Below are 19090 nucleotides of genomic sequence, written 5' to 3' on the forward strand. Positions count from 1 at the left end.
GACCTGAGTCCGAATGCTGGACCCGGAAGTCCGACCCGACCCGACCCGAACCCGACACGTCGTCATGTCCCGTCTGGTTCGGGTCGGGTAGCAGGCCTTTACTGTGCATGGTTGTGGGGAGAATGCAGGGGAATAAAACTGAGGGAATTGCTCTTTTGGTGAGCCAGTGCAGACCCGATAGGCTGAATGGTCTCCTTCTGCACTGTAACAAACCTGTGATTCTGTGAAAACTCTTCATCAAGTTGCATTGACCCATCACTACTATCCTCATTGACTCTGTCCCCAATAGTTCTAATTTAACATTTTCATCTTCATGGCCTCACCACTGTATCTCTGAGACCTCCTCCAACCCTACCATTTCCAATCTGCGTTCCTCCAACTCTAGGCTTTTGCCCCATCCATTGGCAGCCGTGCCTCCAGTTGCCTAGGCACCAGGTTCTGGAACTCCCTCTCTAAAGCTCTGTGTTTCTCCCACCTCCCTCATCTCCTTCAAGATCCTCTTTAAAGCTCACCTTTCTGATCAACTTTTTGGTTATTCTTCCTAACATCTTCTTTGGCCCCACATCCACTTTTGTCTGATCATGCCTCTGTGGAGCACCTTGGGATGTTTATGTTAAAGGCACTACATAAATGGAAGTTGTTATTTGATATCTGGCCTATTGTGTATTCATTTGAAATACAGCCTTCCATAGATATTTTTTGGGTTACCATTGACAAAATATATTCTTTCAATATTATGAATTGCTAAACATAAGTAGTTCATTTTTAAGATGTTAAGTATTTTTATACTTAATCCCAGTTTCCTTTCCATGACCAGAATTAGTTTAATTACATTCTGGAACATTTTTTGTAAATTATAACTGCCTGTTTCAAAGTGACGACTAATTGTGGCTAGAAGGCTTTCCCCTGTTCTATTTAAATCAAACAGGTAAGCAAAACTTAAAGCCCTAATTTTAACCCTGTGTGCCCGGCGAGAACAGTTCATCCGAGGGCATTAAAATCATATTTTGGAACATGTTTCACCCTTTCCTAGCCATTCATGCCATCCAGCATTTTAACTGGTAATTATGCTCCATCCATCAATATTGGCGACCACGCTCTGGAAGTGGTTCAAGAGTTCACCTACCTAGGCTCAACTATCACCAGTAACCTGTCTCTAGATGCAGAAATCAACAAGCGCATGGGTAAGGCTTCCACTGCTATGTCCAGACTGGCCAAGAGAGTGTGGGAAAATGGCGCACTGACACGGAACACAAAAGTCCGAGTGTATCAGGCCTGTGTCCTCAGTACCTTGCTCTACGGCAGCGAGGCCTGGACAACGTATGCCAGCCAAGAGCGACGTCTCAATTCATTCCATCTTCGCTGCCTTCGGAGAATACTTGGCATCAGGTGGCAGGACTATATCTCCAACACAGAAGTCCTTGAAGCGGCCAACATCCCCAGCTTATACACACTACTGAGTCAGCGGCGCTTGAGATGGCTTGGCCATGTGAGCCGCATGGAAGATGGCAGGATCCCCAAAGACACATTGTACAGCGAGCTCGCCACTGGTATCAGACCCACCGGCCGTCCATGTCTCCGTTATAAAGACGTCTGCAAACGCGACATGAAATCGTGTGACATTGATCACAAGTCGTGGGAGTCAGTTGCCAGCATTCGCCAGAGCTGGCGGGCAGCCATAAAGACAGGGCTAAATTGTGGCGAGTCGAAGAGACTTAGTAGTTGGCAGGAAAAAAGACAGAGGCGCAAGGGGAGAGCCAACTGTGCAACAGCCCCAACAAACAAATTTCTCTGCAGCACCTGTGGAAGAGCCTGTCACTCCAGAATTGGCCTTTATAGCCACTCCAGGCGCTGCTTCACAAACCACTGACCACCTCCAGGCGCGTATCCATTGTCTCTCGAGATAAGGAGGCCCAAAAGAAAGAATTCTTGCTTTCGGAAGGTGTCTGCTCGAGGCAAGTGGGGCCTAATTACATACTCAGTTACATTATTTGGACGCACTCACCACTTTAACTGAAGATGGACAAAGGCCCGCCAAGTCCCAGACCTGCCAGTAAAACTTGCCAACAGAATTTTTAAAAGTTTCCTTGTGGACATGGACCTGATGGTGATTGCCTCAGGAGCCCCAACCCCCAGTTCAACTTATCTGACTGATGGGACTGTCCCCTCGGGTCCCCAGTGGAGGTCTCCTATCATCCATAACATGGCTCCCATTGGCTGACCTGCACATTATTCCCACCTGGTTTGGGAAAAAGATCCATTTAAATAATTTATTTGAATTTGAATTTAGAATTTGAATTTAATTAATAAATCTGGAATTAAAAGCTAGTCTAATGATGGCCATGAAACCATTGTCGATTGTTGTAAAAACCCATCTGGTTCACTAATTTCTTTTAGGGAAGGAAATCTGCTGTCCTTACCTGGTCTGGCCTACATGTGACTCCAGACCCACAGCAATGTGGTTAACTCTTACATGCCCTCTGAAATGGCCTAGCAAGCCACTCAGTTGTACCTAACCGCGACGAAGTCAATAAAAAGGAATGAAACCGGACGGACCACCTGGCATCGACCTAGGCACCGGAAACGACAACTGCAAACCCAGCGCTATCAACCCTGCAAAGTCCTCCTTACTAACATCTGGGGTCTTGTGTCAAAGTTGGGAGAGCTGTCCCACAGACGAGTTAAGCAACAGCTTGACATAGTCATACTCACGGAATCATACCTTGCAAACGATGTCCCAGACACTGCCATCGCTATCCCTGGGTATGTCCTGTCCCACCGGCAGGACAGACCCAGCAGAGGTGGTGGCACAGTGGTCTACAGTAGGGAGGGAGTTGCCCTGGGAGTCCTCAACATTGACTCTGGACCCCATGAATTCTCATGACATCAGGTCAAACATGGGCAAGGTAACTTCCTACTGATTACGACCTACCGCCCTCCCTCAGCTGATGAGTCAGTACTCCTCCATGTTGAACACCACTTGGAAGAAGCACTGAGGGTGGCAAGGGCACAGAATGTACTCTGGGTGGGGGACTTCAATGTCCATCACCAAGAGTGGCTCAGTAGCACCACTACTGACCGAGCTGGCCGAGTCCTCAAGGACATAGCTACTAGACTGGGTCTGCGGCAGGTGGTGAGAGAACCAACAAGAGGGAAAAACATACTTGACCTTGTTCTCACCAATCTGCCTGCCGCAGATGCTTCTGTCCATAACTATATTGGTAGGAGTGACCACCGCACAGTCCTTGTGGAGACTAAGTCCCGCCTTCACATTGAGGATACCATCCATCGTGTTGTGTGGCACTATCACCGTGCTGACTGGGATAGATTTTGAACAGATCTAGCAATGCAAAACTGGGCATCCCTCAGCGTTGGGGGCCATCAGCAGCAGCAGAATTGTACTCAACCGCACTCTGTTACCTCATGGCCTGGCATATCCACCACTCTACCATTGCCATCAAGCCAGGAGACCAACCCTGGTTCAATGAAGAGTGCAGGAGGGCATGCCAGGAGCAGCACCAGGCATACCTCAAAATGAGGTGTCAACCTGGTGAAGCTACAGCCCAGGCCTACTTGCATGCCAAACTGCATAAGCAGCATGCAATAGACAGATTTAAGCGATCCCATAAACAAAGGATCAGATCTAAGCTCTGCAATCCTGCCACATCCAGCCGTGAATGGTGGTGGACAATTAAACTACTAACTGGAGGAGGTGGGTCCACAAATATCCCCATCCTCCATGATGGGGGAGCCCAGCACATCTGTGCGAAAGATAAGGCAGAAGCATTTGCAATAATTTTCAGCTAGAAGTGCCGAGTTGATGATCCATCTCGGCCCCCTCCTGAAGTCCCCAGCATTACAGATGCCAGACTTCAGCCAATTCGATTCACTCCGTGTGATATCAAGAAATGACTGAAGGCACTAGATACTGCAAAGGCTATGGGTCCTGACAATATTCCGGCAATAGTACTGAAGACCTGTGCTCCAGAACCTGCCGCACCCCTAGCCAAGCTGTTCCAGTACAGCTACAACACTTGCATCTACCCTGCAATGTGGAAAATTGCCCAGGTATGTCCTGTACATAAAAAGCAGGACAAGTCCAACCCGGCCAATTACCGCCCCATCAGTCTACTCTCAATCATCAGCAAAGTGATGGAAGGTGTCATAAACAGTGACATCAAGCAGCACTTGCTTAGCAATAACCTGCTCAGTAACGCTCAGTTTGGGTTCCAACAGGGCCACTCAGCACCTGACCTCATTACAGCCTTGGTTCAAACATGGACAAAAGAGCTGAACTCAAGAGGTGAGGTGAGAGTGACTGTCCTTGACATCAAGGCAGCATTTGACCGAGTATGGCATCAAGGAGCCCTAGCAAAACTGGAGCCAATGGGAATCGGGGAAAACTCTCTGCTGGTTAGAGTCATACCTAGCGCAAAGGAAGATGGCTGTGGTTGTTGGAGGTCAATCATCTGAGCTCCAGGACATCACTGCAGGAGTTCCTCAGGGTAGTGTCCTAGGCCCAACCATCTTCAGCTGCTTCATCAATTACCTTCCTTCAATCATAAGGTCAGAAGTGGGGATGTTTGCTGATGATTGCACAATGTTCAGCACCATTCGCGACTCCTCAAATACTGAAGCAGTCCGTGTAGAAATGCAGCAAGACCTGGACAATATCCAGGCTTGGGCTGATAAGTGACAAGTAGCATTTGCGCCACACAAGTGCCAGGCAATGACCATCTCCAACAAGAGAGAATCTAACCATCTCCCCTTGACATTCAACGGCATTACCATCGCTGAATCCCCCCCTATCAACATCCTAGGGGCTACCATCGACCAGAAACTAAAGTGGAGTAGCCATATAAATACCGTGGCTACAAGAGCAGGTCAGAGGCTAGGAATCCTGTGGTGAGTAATTCACGTCCTGACTCCCCAAAGCCTGTCCACCATCTACAAGGCACAAGTCAGGAGTGTGATGGAATACTCTCCACTTGCCTGGATGGGTGCAGCTCCAACAACACTCAAAAAGCTCGACACCATCCAGGACAAAGCAACCCGCTTGGTTGGCACACCATCCACAAACATTCACTCCCTCCACCACTGACGCACAGTGGCAGCAGTGTGTACCATCTACAAGATGCACTGCAGCAACGCACCAAGGCTGCTTAGACAGCACCTTCCAAACCCAGGACCTCTACCACCTCGAAGGACAAGAGCAGCAGATTCATGGGAACATCACCGCCTGCAGGTTCCCGTCCAAGTCACACACCATCCTGACTTGGAACTATATTGCCGTTCCTTCACCGTCGCTGGGTCAAAATCCTGGAACTCCCTTCCTAACAGCACTGTGGGTATACCAACTTCACATGGACTGCAGCGGTTCGAGAAGGCAGCTCACCACCACCTTCTCAAGGGCAATTAGGGTTTGGGCAATAAATGCTGGCATAACCAGTGACGCCCACTTCCCATGAATGAATTTTAAAAAAATTAAGGTGAAGGGGTTAAAATCTCCCAGGCCTCACACTGTAGGGAGCCAGACAGTTTGCTGGCCACATTGGCTCCCGTCCAGGTAAAAATCAGACCTCAAGTCTTACTTCAAAAATTGCTCTGCAAGTAGGTAACAAATTGAAATAAAGTCCTTAATAGTCTCTAATGTCATTCTCACTGCAGCATCCTTGCCATCTTGGTTTGTTTTAGCGGAGTGAAAACTGAATCAAATCCCTCTAATCCTATTGCTGCAAACAGAATATTTTGCAGCTTCATAGTTTTTCCTTCAAAGTAGTCTGCATTGCAATGAAAATGGTGTGCTGACATTACTGAGTGGTCTGACAAGTCCATCGCCACTTCCATATTTGATTCCAATCTCCTAGGCCATTTATTGATCTGCAATTGGAGAGTGCACTGAGAGATGGACAATATTTTCACAGTTTGTTCTGTTAGCACACATTCAAGGTGCTCAAGCAAAGAAAATAGCTTCTCAGTGATAGATCTGTGAAGGAATAATAATTTTGTACCCAGTATGAAAGGAAAAAAAAGCTTGTGCATTTGTTTGCTTGAGCAACAAATATTTAATGCAGCCTAAAATAAATTTTTTCTAAATCTTTCTAGCAACAGCGTGCTCCCTCTGATCTCTCCTCTACCATAGATGCAAATAAACAGCAACGGCAGTTGATTGCTGAACTTGAGAACAAGAATAGGTAAGCCATGCAATCTTAATTTCATCTTCATGTTCCTTTCATTTGTTGATCAGTATGTTGCATGTCCAACAAGAAAGAACATAATGCTAAATCTGATTTTGGGTAATAAGGAAGGACAGTAAGCAGTCTCAAGGTGAGAGAACATGTGAGAAATAAGGACCATAACTTAATCAGCTAATTTCAGTGCGACCCTCCAAGACTGCTCTGGAGTCTCCAGGAATTAAAGACTAATCTCCAGGACACTGCTGCAAGCAACTCGGCAGATGAAGCATCGTGCCAATAAAAAATGGTTTGGTTTTTTGGCACTTTTGTTGGTTATAAAATGTTGGACATTGGAAAAAGACTGTTGACTGGCAGTTAAGAATCATACAATCAAGACTTTTCACTTTCTGATGGCATAGGAAGATGGTGTTCCATGAGGATGGACTTGTCGGGTGACAAGTCTATGGGATTGGGGCAGTTGGAGGCAGGAGGTCATGTGATGAAACCTCCAGGAATATGTCCAACTGCAGTTGGCAACACTAGATGAAAGGCAGCCTAGCTCAGATTCATTGGGTAGAAAAAAATGGCAGATTAATGGAAAGGCAGTGTGAGATACTTAAGATACAGATTAAATGCATAATATTGGTGTGTCAAAGTCTGGAGTTCTGTGGATAAATAGAGAGGTATAAGCAAAAGTGAGGCTTAATAGAGCCATTTTTAAATTAGGGAGAATAATTTTGAAGTAAACACTTTTAAAGATACAAGTACAGTAGTGAAAAATAAAAGGAGATTGGAAGGCCAGGTATGAAAGAAGACTGATATGTGCTTATAAAGGCCTTTGCACTAACATACGAATGTACGAATTAGGAGCAGGAGTAGGCCATTCAGCCCTTTCGAGCCTGCCTCGCAATTTAATAAGATCATGGCTGATCTGATTGTGACCTCAACTACATTTTCCTGCCTACCACCGATACCCTTTGACTTCCTTATTAGTCAAGAATTTATCTACCTCTGCCTTAAAAATATTCAATGACCCTGCCTCCACCGCTCTCTGGGGAAGAGAGTTCCAAAGACTCGCAAACCCCAGAGAAAAAATTTCTCCTCATTGCTGTCTTAAATGGGCAACCCCTTATTTTTAAACTATCCCCTAGTTCTAGTCTCTTCCACAGAGAGAAACATCCTTTATGCATCCACCCTCTCAAGTTCCCTCAGCATCTTATATGTTTCAATAAGATCCCCTATCATTCTTCTAAACTTCAATGGATACAGACCCAACCTGTTCGACCTTTCCTCATAAGAAAAAACCCCCATCGCAGGTATCAGTCGAGTGAACAAGTAAGAAGAAACATCAAGGGATGGTTTGGGCCACTTAGACAGACAAAGAGCTATTTTGTATGTAAGAGTAAGGGAATGGCAGCAATACCTAGTAAGTATTTCAAAAAGGAAGGCGAAATATATCTGAGGAAATGTGGTCGATCCATTACTAGAGATACTTATTCAGGACACTGAAGAAGCCTGGGAGGAGCCGACAATAAAATAAAGTGGGAGAAGCTGGCAATCAAATAAAGCATGATTTTAAAATATCTTGATAGAGACTAGCAGAGTCATTTTAACCTAACCGGCTTGGTGGGAAACTGACGGAATTGGATTGGCCACACATTTTATACCCCATCAGATTTACCTCTGTTGTGTCTCGATTCCTCTTCCTTATCATTATCTTTTTCCTCCTGTGCTTCCTTTTGCTGTTTCTGTAAGAAAGGAAGGTACAAATCAAGAATGGAGGCACATTACCCCTTTGGGATTAAGGAGAGAGAGAAGAGGGTGGAAATTTGTGGTGGTGTTGTACTCTGTGGGGTGTCACAGCAAAACTGTAGGTCTTTAGTCATTAACTTGATGTTGTTCCTATTGTATGATTTATCTTATAGGATGTGAGGTGCAAGCCTCAGGCATTGTGCACCACTTTTTCCTGTTAGGTGAAGGCTATCAGTAGGGTAAAGTCTTCTGGAAAGCTGCAGTAAGAGATGCATTGGTATCACCCTGTTAAACTGAAGGAAGGGGTTGCTGTTTGGGGAGACAGGTAGTCACACTGTTAAATCTGAAGTTAGTGTCCCCTTAGCCAGAGTACACTGTGAAAAGTAAGTTTTATAGCTGTTACTGTTAGAGGATGAAGAATCTGCTGGTGTCCAGAGTGCCCAAGGAAGAAAAGGGAGAATGGCCATCTTGCCTGCCCTGGTCAGGTCATTAAATGGTTTGAAGCACTGATCTGCAGTCCAAGGGATGCCAACAACACCTCCCATCACATGGCACAAGTGATCTTCTTTCGAGCATGTTTCCTGCCACACATGTTCAGCACTCTGTTTCTCCCGTGCTTTGTTTCATTGAATAGGATATGCAGGTTCGATTCTGTGAATTTGAGGCATCTTCTTCTCAGCCTCTCTGCCATGCCCTTGTCCTTCTTTGGCTACCTTAGCTAGGTTGTTCTATGTTAAACATTCTTGTAAAGAAGCACAAGAATAGTTTTTTAAGATGTCCAGTTCAGTTATTTGATAGTCAACTCATTGAGCAAAGCACTATTCTCACTTACCTGTTGTTCCTCCAGCCTCCTGCTTCAATCTTCAGCCAAAGTGACTTTTTTAAAGGCTGCAATCTTATTTCCATTCCTATCAGATTACTACCATTTTGTGTGGGTTTTGTGCCAATCACTATTCCAGTGGATATGGAAATGAATTGACCCACAAAAGTCCAGTCTAAACACCTCTCCAGACCATCAGCAGGCGCAACTCATTACGCATTGTAGTAAAAGTGTTGCAGTTTACCACAAGGAATTTCTAGGCCACTATGTGTATCTTTATTTCTGTGTGTTGTTACGAATGGATGCGAACCCCTTGTAAATTATGTCAACTGCCACTTTATACAGCATGTTTTAACTTTATACTTCTGTGTCTGATTGTCAACATGGAGGAGAGAGGTCAGGTGGGACAGCCACTTGAAAAGACTCTAGCTTTAGGACCCAGGAGATCCCTATCTAACCTGCCTGGACTTGAAACTGTAACCGTTTGTGAGTACAGCCTGTCTTCGATTACACAGCTGTCGTGGGCAAGAGACACATCTCCCTGCAAGAAGCCACAGCCTGCCTGAAGGTGTCTAAGGCCTTTTCAACAAGAAAAAAAAATTAAAGAGAAGCCATACTTTGACAAATCCAGCAAGTAAAGTCAACCAAGACAAGCTGCAAGTAACAACCAATTTCCTCTCCATCTAAAATAAGGTGACAGCAGCAATTTAGCGGTCTCCATTATTACCTTTTGAGGGTGCAAAGAAAAAGAAGTTTGCAAGAGAAGAGATATCTCCAACAGCTCCTCCTCTATTCAGCATTTCTAATCGGTGATCTCCAACTTTTGGACACTTTTTTTGATATTCATGGACACTAGTTTTAACTGAAATCCATATTAGCTAGTAGTTAAGATAAGTTTCTATTTAATAAATGTCCTTGCCTTTTTTTTATGCCTTTAACCTTTCCCTGAATGTTTTTAAGTGTGCATAGCGAAGTTAAACCCCTTCCCGCATTTGAGTATGTAAATTAAGCCTACTTCTTTGTTTTAACTTTAAAATCCGTGTTATTATTAGGGTTTAAGGGAGGGAAGGAAATTCAATCACTAATCTATTTACGGACAACTGGTCAACAAAAAACAGGGAAATTTGATCAGAGGGAAAAAAATAAGTTAGCTACCTGTTCATAACATAGAAATTGGGAGCTCAAGTCTCCTGATAGACCCACGAAAGACCAAATATAAGAAATGAGCTGAATCAGAAATTTTAAAAAACTGATTGGAAGCCAAAAGGGGAAAATCTGGTAGCTGAAAAGATTGTTAAAACAAATAAATGACTGCAGCAGAAACTTCTTACTCTAACATTAGAAAATGGCACATTTTGATTCAAAGATGTTGTTGGAGCAAGGTGATGTAACTGCTGAAATGCTGACAACCCTGAGTACAGACCAGTTAAACACTGTAGCTGGGGAGATACCAGTGAAACTGCCCAGAAAGGTGAAATGAACTGAGGTCCCAAAAGTGCTGGTTGAGCACCTAGGACACAGTCCCATTACAGAACAGGTAGATGAGGGATTAACTCCTGAATCTGACACATCTCGCATGGCCAGTTTGGAACTGGCAAAACTCAGGATGCAACTGGAGTTTCAGGCAAGAGAAGAGGAGAGGAAAAAGAAAAGGAGAGAGGGTTTTCCAACCAGAAAAATTGGAAATGGAGCTAAGGGCTCAAGCAAAGAGAAAGGCGAGACAGCTGGAGGCTGCTAGGGAAAATCTCACTTCACCTGGTAACCGCCAAAATCTCCCTAACCCAGGATCAGGCTCTTTGAGGCTCTTGGGTATGCTAAGTTCATACCAAAATTTGAAGAGAGTGAGATGGAATCCTTTTTTGCTACTATTGAGAAGGTAGTGGGACAGCTACGATGGCCACAAGAAATGTGGACATCATGATTCAGGGTCACTTAACAGGGAAGGCTCAAGAGGTCTGTTCTATGCTGACCCCTGAAATATCTGCTAATTATGGGCGGCACAGTGGCGCAGTGGTTAGCACCACAGCCTCACAGCTCCAGGGACCCGGGTTCAATTCTAGGTACTGCCTGTACGGAGTTTGCAAGTTCTCCCTGTGTCTGCGTGGGTTTTCGCCGGGTGCTCTGGTTTCCTCCCACATCCAAAGACTTGCAGGTGATAGGTAAATTGGCCGTTGTAAATTGCCCCTAATGTAGGGAGGTGATAGGGAATGTGGGATTACTGTAGGGTTAGTATAAATGGGTGGTTGTTGGTCGGCACAGACTCGGTGGGCCGAAGGGCCTGTTTCAGTGCTGTATCTCTAAATAAAAAAAATAAATAAAAAATAAGACCAATGCTGCCATCCTTAGTGCTTATGAGTTGGTCTCAAAGAAACCCATGTAGACTTATTTGGAATTCGAAAGGCGAAAGCAAATCACTTTCAACTGGTGGGTCTGATCTGTAAAAATACTGCGCACCTATGAGGAATTACGCGAGCTAATGTTGCTGGAGGAGTTTCAAATTCCCTACCACCACCACCCCCTCCCCGCCCCCAAACTAGAGAGTGCACTTAGAGGAGCAGAGTTTCCGGACAGATAGAGAGGTCGCAGTTGCTGCCGATAGCTGTGACTTCACACATAGGCCTGGCAACTCAGGCAGATCCTTCCAAAGCCACCCCCCAAAAAGAGTGGGGGAATAAGAAGGGAAAGTGAGATCAAGAGGGAGCCACACCTGGAAAGGGGAGTACAAACGAGGGTGCAAAGAGTCCACCCCAAGCCCACAAAGAGAAACCCTGGAGACCAGTGTGCTCCACTGCAATAAAGTGGTTCACTCCAGGCCAGAATGCTGGAAGCTAAAGGGAAAGCCAGTGGGTCTAATAAATCTCCGCAAGACCGGTCCCAAGGAGGATACCCCAGTAAAGAGCATCGCAAGACAGACAGAGGCCCTCACAGAAGAGCCTAGACCCTCTGAGGGTATTTCCCTATGCGTTGCTGGTCCAGACAAATTCCCTGAGAGTTATTGGAGTCTTATCCTGGAAGGAACTGTGTCCCCCTCCCCTTCCCAGGAGATGAGCAAGTCCATTGTACTGCTCAGGGATACTGGGGCAACTCAGTCCATAATGTTAGGGAACAGCCGAAGCCTTCCCCTTGAAACCTCCATGAAAGCCAAGGCCCTGATCAGTGGAGTGGGAGAAAGTTACCTGTCTGTTCCCCTCCATCGAGTCCACCTAAAGTGTGACCTAGTCTAAGGCCCCATAACCATGGAAATTGTGCCAAAATTACCAATAGCAGGGATAGACTTTCTACTGGGAAATAATTTTGCTGGTTGCAAGATAATAGCAACCCTTATAATCCTGGACCAGCCCAACAAAACCAGAGAAACAGAACAACTACAGGAGGAAGTACCAGGGATCTTCCCCGATTGTGTAGTGACTCGATCCCCAGCCAGACAGACCAGATTATTGGAAAGGGAACCAGTGCCCAGCTGGGTGAGCCAGTTAGCTGAAACTTTCTTGAAGGACCTATCTGAAGAGGAAGAGCTGCTCACCTGAGCCTCGCTAATTGACGCCCAGCAGGCAGATCCTGAAATAAAGCACATAGCACAGACTGCTTGTTCTGCGCCAGAGGCCACCCCGATCCCTGAGTGTTACTACTTGCTAGATGGGGTAGTAATGCGAAAGTGGAGACCTCCCAGGAGATCTGCGGGGAGGAGTGGACAGTGCTCCACCAGATTGTAGTGCCCCCAAAATACCAGCAAGAGATTTTACGGATAGCTGATGCTATCCCGATGGCTGGACATGTGGATACTCGGAAAACTTTAGCCCGAGTAAGCAAACACTTTTTCTGGCCTCGCCTCCAGTCTGAAGTGGCCAAATATTGCAAAATCTGCCATGCTTGCCAGGTTGCAGGCAAACCCCTCAAACAGGCCCCCCTCAAACCCATTCCAGCATTCGGCGAACCCTTTGACCAAATTTTGATAGACTGAGTGGGACCACTACCCAAAACCAAGCCCAGTCAACAAGTGAGTGTTTGCCAGAGGGTGGAAATAGCTGAGGGCAGCCAGGAGGAGTCAGTCGAGGAGGAGGAGACCCCGGTTGAAGCCCCCGGCTACCAAACTGGCAAACGCTGAAGTCTTAAAAGATTTAACCACCCAACTGACGCACCTAACACAAAAGCAGCGAGAGGGCATGTCCACCCTGCTAAAAGTTTCAAAGAGACCTGTAAAGATCAGCCAGGGCATACCACCCAAGCGGTTCACGGCATGGATGTGGGAGACACGCCACCAGTCAGGCGGGACCCTTGCTGGCTGAGCCCCGACAAGCTAGCTCAAGTTAGACAGGAAATCCAGCACATGCTGGATAAGGATGTAGTCGAGCCTGGATGAAGTGGTTGGAGCTTTCCTGTTGTCCTGGTCCCGAAGCCGAATGGACCCATACCAGACTCCTTACGACCCTGCAGATCATAGGTCTGCAGTCCAAGGTGCACATCTGACCAGTTATCAGACTAGCGCTCATAGAGCAAATACAACATTAATGGGCAGTCAGAAAGTGGAACCAGCATCCATTGTCCATAATTTGCCAGAAATGTGTGAAAACACTCCTACAAAGGTGACATTATCGAGGCTTTCCCCAGGTGACCCTGACTTGCTGTCCACTGAAGCCATATCTATAATTAGAGGTGTGCTTCAAGAGGACTTAGGAGACTCGTACAAACAGAGAGTACCTGGAGCAGGAGCACATTCACCAAAAGCCTGCTCATCTTCTGTTCCTACCTGGGATGGAGGTGGATCTGAATTCATCAGTGAGTTCATCCGGCTTGGTGAATCTGCTTGTACATACAGTAACAGAAAGAGCACAGACCAACCTGAATTTTATCGGAATAGCGTCAAGCAATCAGAACAGAAATTGAAGACATTGAACCAAGGGAACAATGGGATTTGCTCTTTCCCTGCTAGTTTTCTCATTGTACCTGTACCCGACACTATTCGGGAAGAAATGCTGAAAGCAGGAAGGTCTGCTGACATCTTGCCTTCTAGAAATTATTCCACTGTGTTGGACACTAATGTCTGCAGCTTGGGGAATCCATACAGTGCCGTATTGAGAACCCAAAGCTGGTCCCAAACTTTAGCACTCTAGCTGCCCCACTAATAGAGGCACCAACACAAAAAGCAAAGGTGATATGGACAGAAGCGTGCCAGAAGGTGTTTAAAAAAAAAATTGAAAGCCATCTTTGTGAATGAGCCTGTATTAGCTCCACCAGATTTTAGCAAGCATTTAAGTATGAATGAGCGAATGAATGAAAACCCTTTTATGACTTTATTTCTTTTCAGTGAAAACCACGTAAAGAAAAAAATTTAATAGAATTCATTTTTTCCCCCCGAGAGGTAAAGGTGTCACGAATGGATGAGAACTCCTTGTAAATGATGTTGTGCATTTGAGTATTAATGTCAGCTGCTATTTTATACAGCATGTTTTAACTTTATACTTCTGTGTCTGATTGTCAAAATGGAGTAGAGAGGTCAGGTGGGACAGCCACTTGAAAAGGGTCTAGCTTTAGGACCCAGGAGATCCCTATCCAACCTGCCTGGACTCGAAACTGTACCCGTTTGTGAGTACAGCCTGTCTTTGAATACACAGCTGCCATGGGCTAGAGACACATCTCCCTGGAAGAAGCCACAGCCTGCCTGAAGCTGCATAGACCTCTGTCTAAGGCCTTTTCCACAAGAAAAAAAAATGAAAGAGAAGCCTCACTTTGACAAATCCAGCAAGTAAAATCAACAAGACAAGCTGCAAGTAACAACAGAAAAGTCTGATTTCTACCAATTTCCTCTCTGTCTACAGTGAGGTGACATCAGCAATTTAACAGTCTCCATTATTACCTTTGAGGGAGCAAAGAAAAAGAAGTTTGCAAGAGAAGAGATACCTCCAACAGCTCCTCCTCTATTCAGCATTTCTAATCGCTGGTCTCCAACTTTTGGACGCTTTTTTTGATATTCATGGACACTACTTTTAACTGAAATCCATATTAGCTGATAGTTAAGATAAGTTTCTATTTAATAAATGTCCTTGCCTTTTTAATGCCCTTAACCTTTCCCTGAATGTTTTTAAGTCTTCATAGTGAAGGTAAACCCCTTCCCACGTTTAAGAGTGTGTTAATAAACCCTACTTCTTTGTTTTAACTTTAAAATCTGTGTTGTTGAACATTTATTATTAGGGTTTAAGGGAGGGAAGGAAATTCAATCACTAATTAGTTTACAGACAGGTGGTTAAAAAAAACAAGGAAATTTGATCAGTGGGAAAAAATAAATTTACTGCCTGTTCGTAACAGTGTTTATACTGAATTTAATCAAAAAAAGGACAAAGAGCTTTATACTGTGTTTAGCCTCTTCTACACCTGACATAGGAGTGGGTAATGCAAACAGTGGGCTGAATTTTATTTGGTCGCCACGCTCTACGGCAGCGCCCTTTGAACTTGGCATTCAGCGGCCGCCGCAGAGCCCCTGCGATATTACGCATTAGCATCACTGCGCCGAGCCGCCCCCCCACCCCCCCAATATTATGTGGGGAGAGGCAGGATATTCGGCGCAGTGAGGAACCTTTTGACAGCTGTGCAGCAGGTGCTGGGGCCCTATTTAAAGTGCCCCAGCACCAGCTTCCTGACAGCTGTCAAAGAAATACTTACCTCACTGTTGAAGAGTGGACTGCTGTCATTCAGGCCATAATGTGCTGTACCTCATAGATCAATGGAAATTGATGCCTTCATTTAGATCTTTTCCTCTTGTGCTGTATTTGTAGTACTTTCTGATTAGGCCGTTCCATTACAAATCTACCTGCAAACCAGAAGCTCTCCAGATTATAATTAACAATATAAATGGAAAATTCCATTTTTTAAAGTATTCATTCCAGCGTAGTTACAAGAAATAGCCTGTTGACTGTAATCTTTGTCTTTTGATGTGCAGTTTATGCTGACAACCAGATTGATGTGAAGAACCACAGAATGTGGTGTTGACCATCTTTAAATTATTAGGTGGGATGAAGCAACTTCAAGCTTAATCTGTACTGCAACTAAACTTGAATTGGCTGTTTTTGCCAATTTCATCACACTGCCAGTCAGTAAATTACTGTACATGTTCAGTCAGCTGGGTGTAGATCATGGGGGGAAAGGCAAATGAAACCAAACATTAAGGAACATTAGTTTGAAAGAGATTTCAGTATTGAGAATATCATTTTATAATAGCTTCAGGCTGGAATGTAATTTTTCATACATGATTATATAGATTGCATATTTACTACTTGGAATGTCACATGTGAGTTAAGAGAAAGTGAAGTTTACACAGTCGTGGTTTCTGACTTTCACCCTCCCTGATTGTTTAGGCCTATATTTTCTGTGTATAATTCTTATATTTTCATGTGTTCCAAAATGAAACAGATGCATTCTCTTATATAAATTACATCATGAGTTTTGGTACAGATCTCGGTCTTACAAAACATTTTGGAGTAAGCTGTAAACACTTAGCTATTTAAGTGTTAAACTGCTTTTCAGGTCTCTGTGACCCTCTGGGAATATAAGTAGCTAATTGATGTTGATGATTCTGGAAATTTCCCAACTCTTGATAACATCGTGTCTACAAGCCTTTTATTGATTTGAGACCCCAGCATACCCACCCCCCCTTCCTTTCCAGTATGCAGAGCGAGACCCCTGAAAATGGAACTTACCTTCTGTAGCGGAACTTGCTGCCTCTGATGACCCGCCGGCTTTTCTGTTCGGGAACAGAAAGGCACGTGATGGCCACCTTTCAACATAAAATCCGGAGGCGTCCATGGAGAGGTGGCGGGCTGCATAATCTGTATCGTTTTACATATGGTGATTGGGGTGCCACCGCCGAGCGCAGGGGTAAGGGGGCCGCACCGAGGTCCCCCACCACCGGTAATTTGCGGTGGGCCCTTCTCGACCTCACGGGTCGAGGCAGGCCTCTCCCCGCAGAATTTTACCAGCCCCCACGCCACAACCTGTGGTGCCGACGGGCCAGTAAAATTCAGCCCAGTGTGTGGAAACAGGGAAAATAAGTATAAACTGTTAATCTTAAATGCATGAATTCCAGACTTATTGTTCATTTGTTGAATGAGAATAGAATATTTGGGTTAATACCACATTCACATGGGTTTGCTAATGTTTTCCTTAATTCAGCTGCATTACAATCCTTTGTTATTCTCCTTATAAAATGGAGACCCAGGTTCTAGTCAAGGTCTATGAACAAGGCAAAAAATATATTCCGAAATCAGGCAAGTTTGTGTTCACCATGGGCAGGATATTAGTCAGCAAATTGACTGAAAGGGAAAAGCAGGACCTTAGTTTATTATTTCTTCTGATAAAGCAACAGTCTTTCAGTGCTACATGGCAATGTCAGCTTAGATTATATCCTGAAACCTAGTATGTGAACTCGCAACCTTGTGACCTTGAGGCAAGACTGCTAGCAGCTGAGGCAAGCTGCTTCTTTAGTTACATATGTTAATATGCCATGTGGTATATGTTCACAGTTAGGCATTTTTAGTTATCTTAATCTTAATGTCAACCAAGAAGAGTACTGTCTAGTGCATCAGTGGGAATATTTTCCATTTCCCACACCAACAATCATGTGCCCCTTCCAACTGATTACCAATTTGGAATCCAATTTGTGGGTGATTGTGCTGTGGGTCCATAAACCCTCTAGCTTAGAGGGAAGCCTGCCAGGAACTGAGCCAAGCTAGTACTTCAGTGCAAAGACCTGTTGACTAAAAGATCTGATGTGATTTGACTGTAAGTTCTGAAACATTCTAATGGCACTGCTTCCTGCAGTTATTCCCTACATCCTGTATTCATTTGTCTATAATGATATAAATCCACAAAACCGTTTGTCTTTTGTCAGAGAAATCCTGCAAGAAATACAGAGATTGAGGCTTGAACACGAGCAGGCATCTCAACCCACACCTGAGAAGGCACAACAGAACCCCACCCTGCTAGCGGAACTCCGGCTCCTCAGGTAACTCATTGAAAAATGTAATTTAATTGAAAATTAGCCCAGTGATGAAGTCAGTCGCTGGCTATGGTGCTCTCCACTTTAAAGTTTTCTGTCCAACTTTCTCCCTGCTCTGTTTTCGTACCCCCTCCTCAAACTCCACTTCTGCTGCAGCAGGAAATTTTTTCCACTTCCTACAGAAGAGATCACCGTTGTCTTGGTCTTCTTCACATTCACTCTTAATCCATGTTCCACACACCTTGCATTAACTTTGTTCACAATTTCCTGTAGTGCCTCTTCTGATTCTGCAATCAGTGCAGTGTCATCTGCATATCTCCAGTTGTTGATGTTCAACCCACCAATGTTGCAACCTGGTAGATCTTCCGTGTCTTTGAAGGTAGCTTCAGTGTACAGATTGAACAGTTTTGGGACAAAGCACATCCCTGGCACACTCCTTTTTTGATTGGAAAGCTGTCTAACAAGCCACTATGAAGTCCCAGCACTGCTGATTGGAAGTGAAAATTGAAGTAAACGGACAAGTCCTTGAACAAGTGAAAAGTTTACATACCTTGGGCAGATTATCACAGACGATGGGAAGTGTGATTGTGAGATCTGAAGGATAATTGAGATAGCCAAGACCAGCTTTCTCAGAATGAAGAGCGTGTTAAAATCAAAGAAACTGAACCTGAATCTTAGGAAAAGAATGCTGAGGTACTACATTTTGTCATCTCTGTTATGTGCCTTGGAGACATGGACAACAAACAAAGAGACTATTGATAAGCTGAATGCATTTGAGGTGTGGACAGATAAGAGGATGTTTTGCATATTCTACACAGACAGAAAGACTAATGATGTGCTGGAAATAGCTGGAGAAAAGAGGAAATTACTGCATAAATCAAAGAGAGAAAGGTACAATATTTCAGTCACGTCATTAGAGCAGAAGGTAGACAGAGACAATTATTGGAAGGAAAGATCGCCGGAAAACATAGGAGAGGGAAGCAGAGAAAAAAATTGATGACGGATATAATGGACTGGATGCAGTTGACCTATGCAGAATATGTAAGGGCAGCACACAACAACCAGATGTGGAAATCCATGACAGTAAACCTTCTGGGAAGAAGATGATACCAATGAATGAACGAACAGAAGACTTATGTTACGCCAATGTGTTTTATTGAAAGATCATTTTCTTTAATTCACTGACTGGAGATATAACTTCATATCTTTTTAAAAAGACAAGCTGCCAGCAAAGTCATCCTTTCAGCTTAAGATAGTAACTTAATTTGCAACACTGTATCCTACACTGCAGTGCTTGTGAGGTGAGAGACGAAATGTCTCGGCATTTCCCAGCAAGAACCAAGACCCAGGAAT

At 44.6% G+C, this 19090-nt stretch overlaps 1 protein-coding gene across 8 annotated transcripts in view; it reads left to right on the forward strand.

Annotated features, from left to right (window-relative positions):
- dtna (dystrobrevin, alpha) overlaps positions 1–19090 on the forward strand; it is a 437687-nt gene that overhangs the window by 347698 nt on the left and 70899 nt on the right. For all 8 annotated transcript variants that reach the window (XM_068031788.1, XM_068031787.1, XM_068031789.1 and 5 more), the window contains 2 exons: positions 6106–6194; positions 17630–17743. In XM_068031788.1, the coding sequence (XP_067887889.1) occupies positions 6106–6194; positions 17630–17743 (203 nt within the window). The remainder of the gene's footprint in view (positions 1–6105; positions 6195–17629; positions 17744–19090) is intronic.

This window comes from Heterodontus francisci, chromosome 5 (assembly GCF_036365525.1).
Source record: "Heterodontus francisci isolate sHetFra1 chromosome 5, sHetFra1.hap1, whole genome shotgun sequence".
NCBI classification, from domain to species: Eukaryota; Metazoa; Chordata; class Chondrichthyes; order Heterodontiformes; family Heterodontidae; genus Heterodontus; species Heterodontus francisci.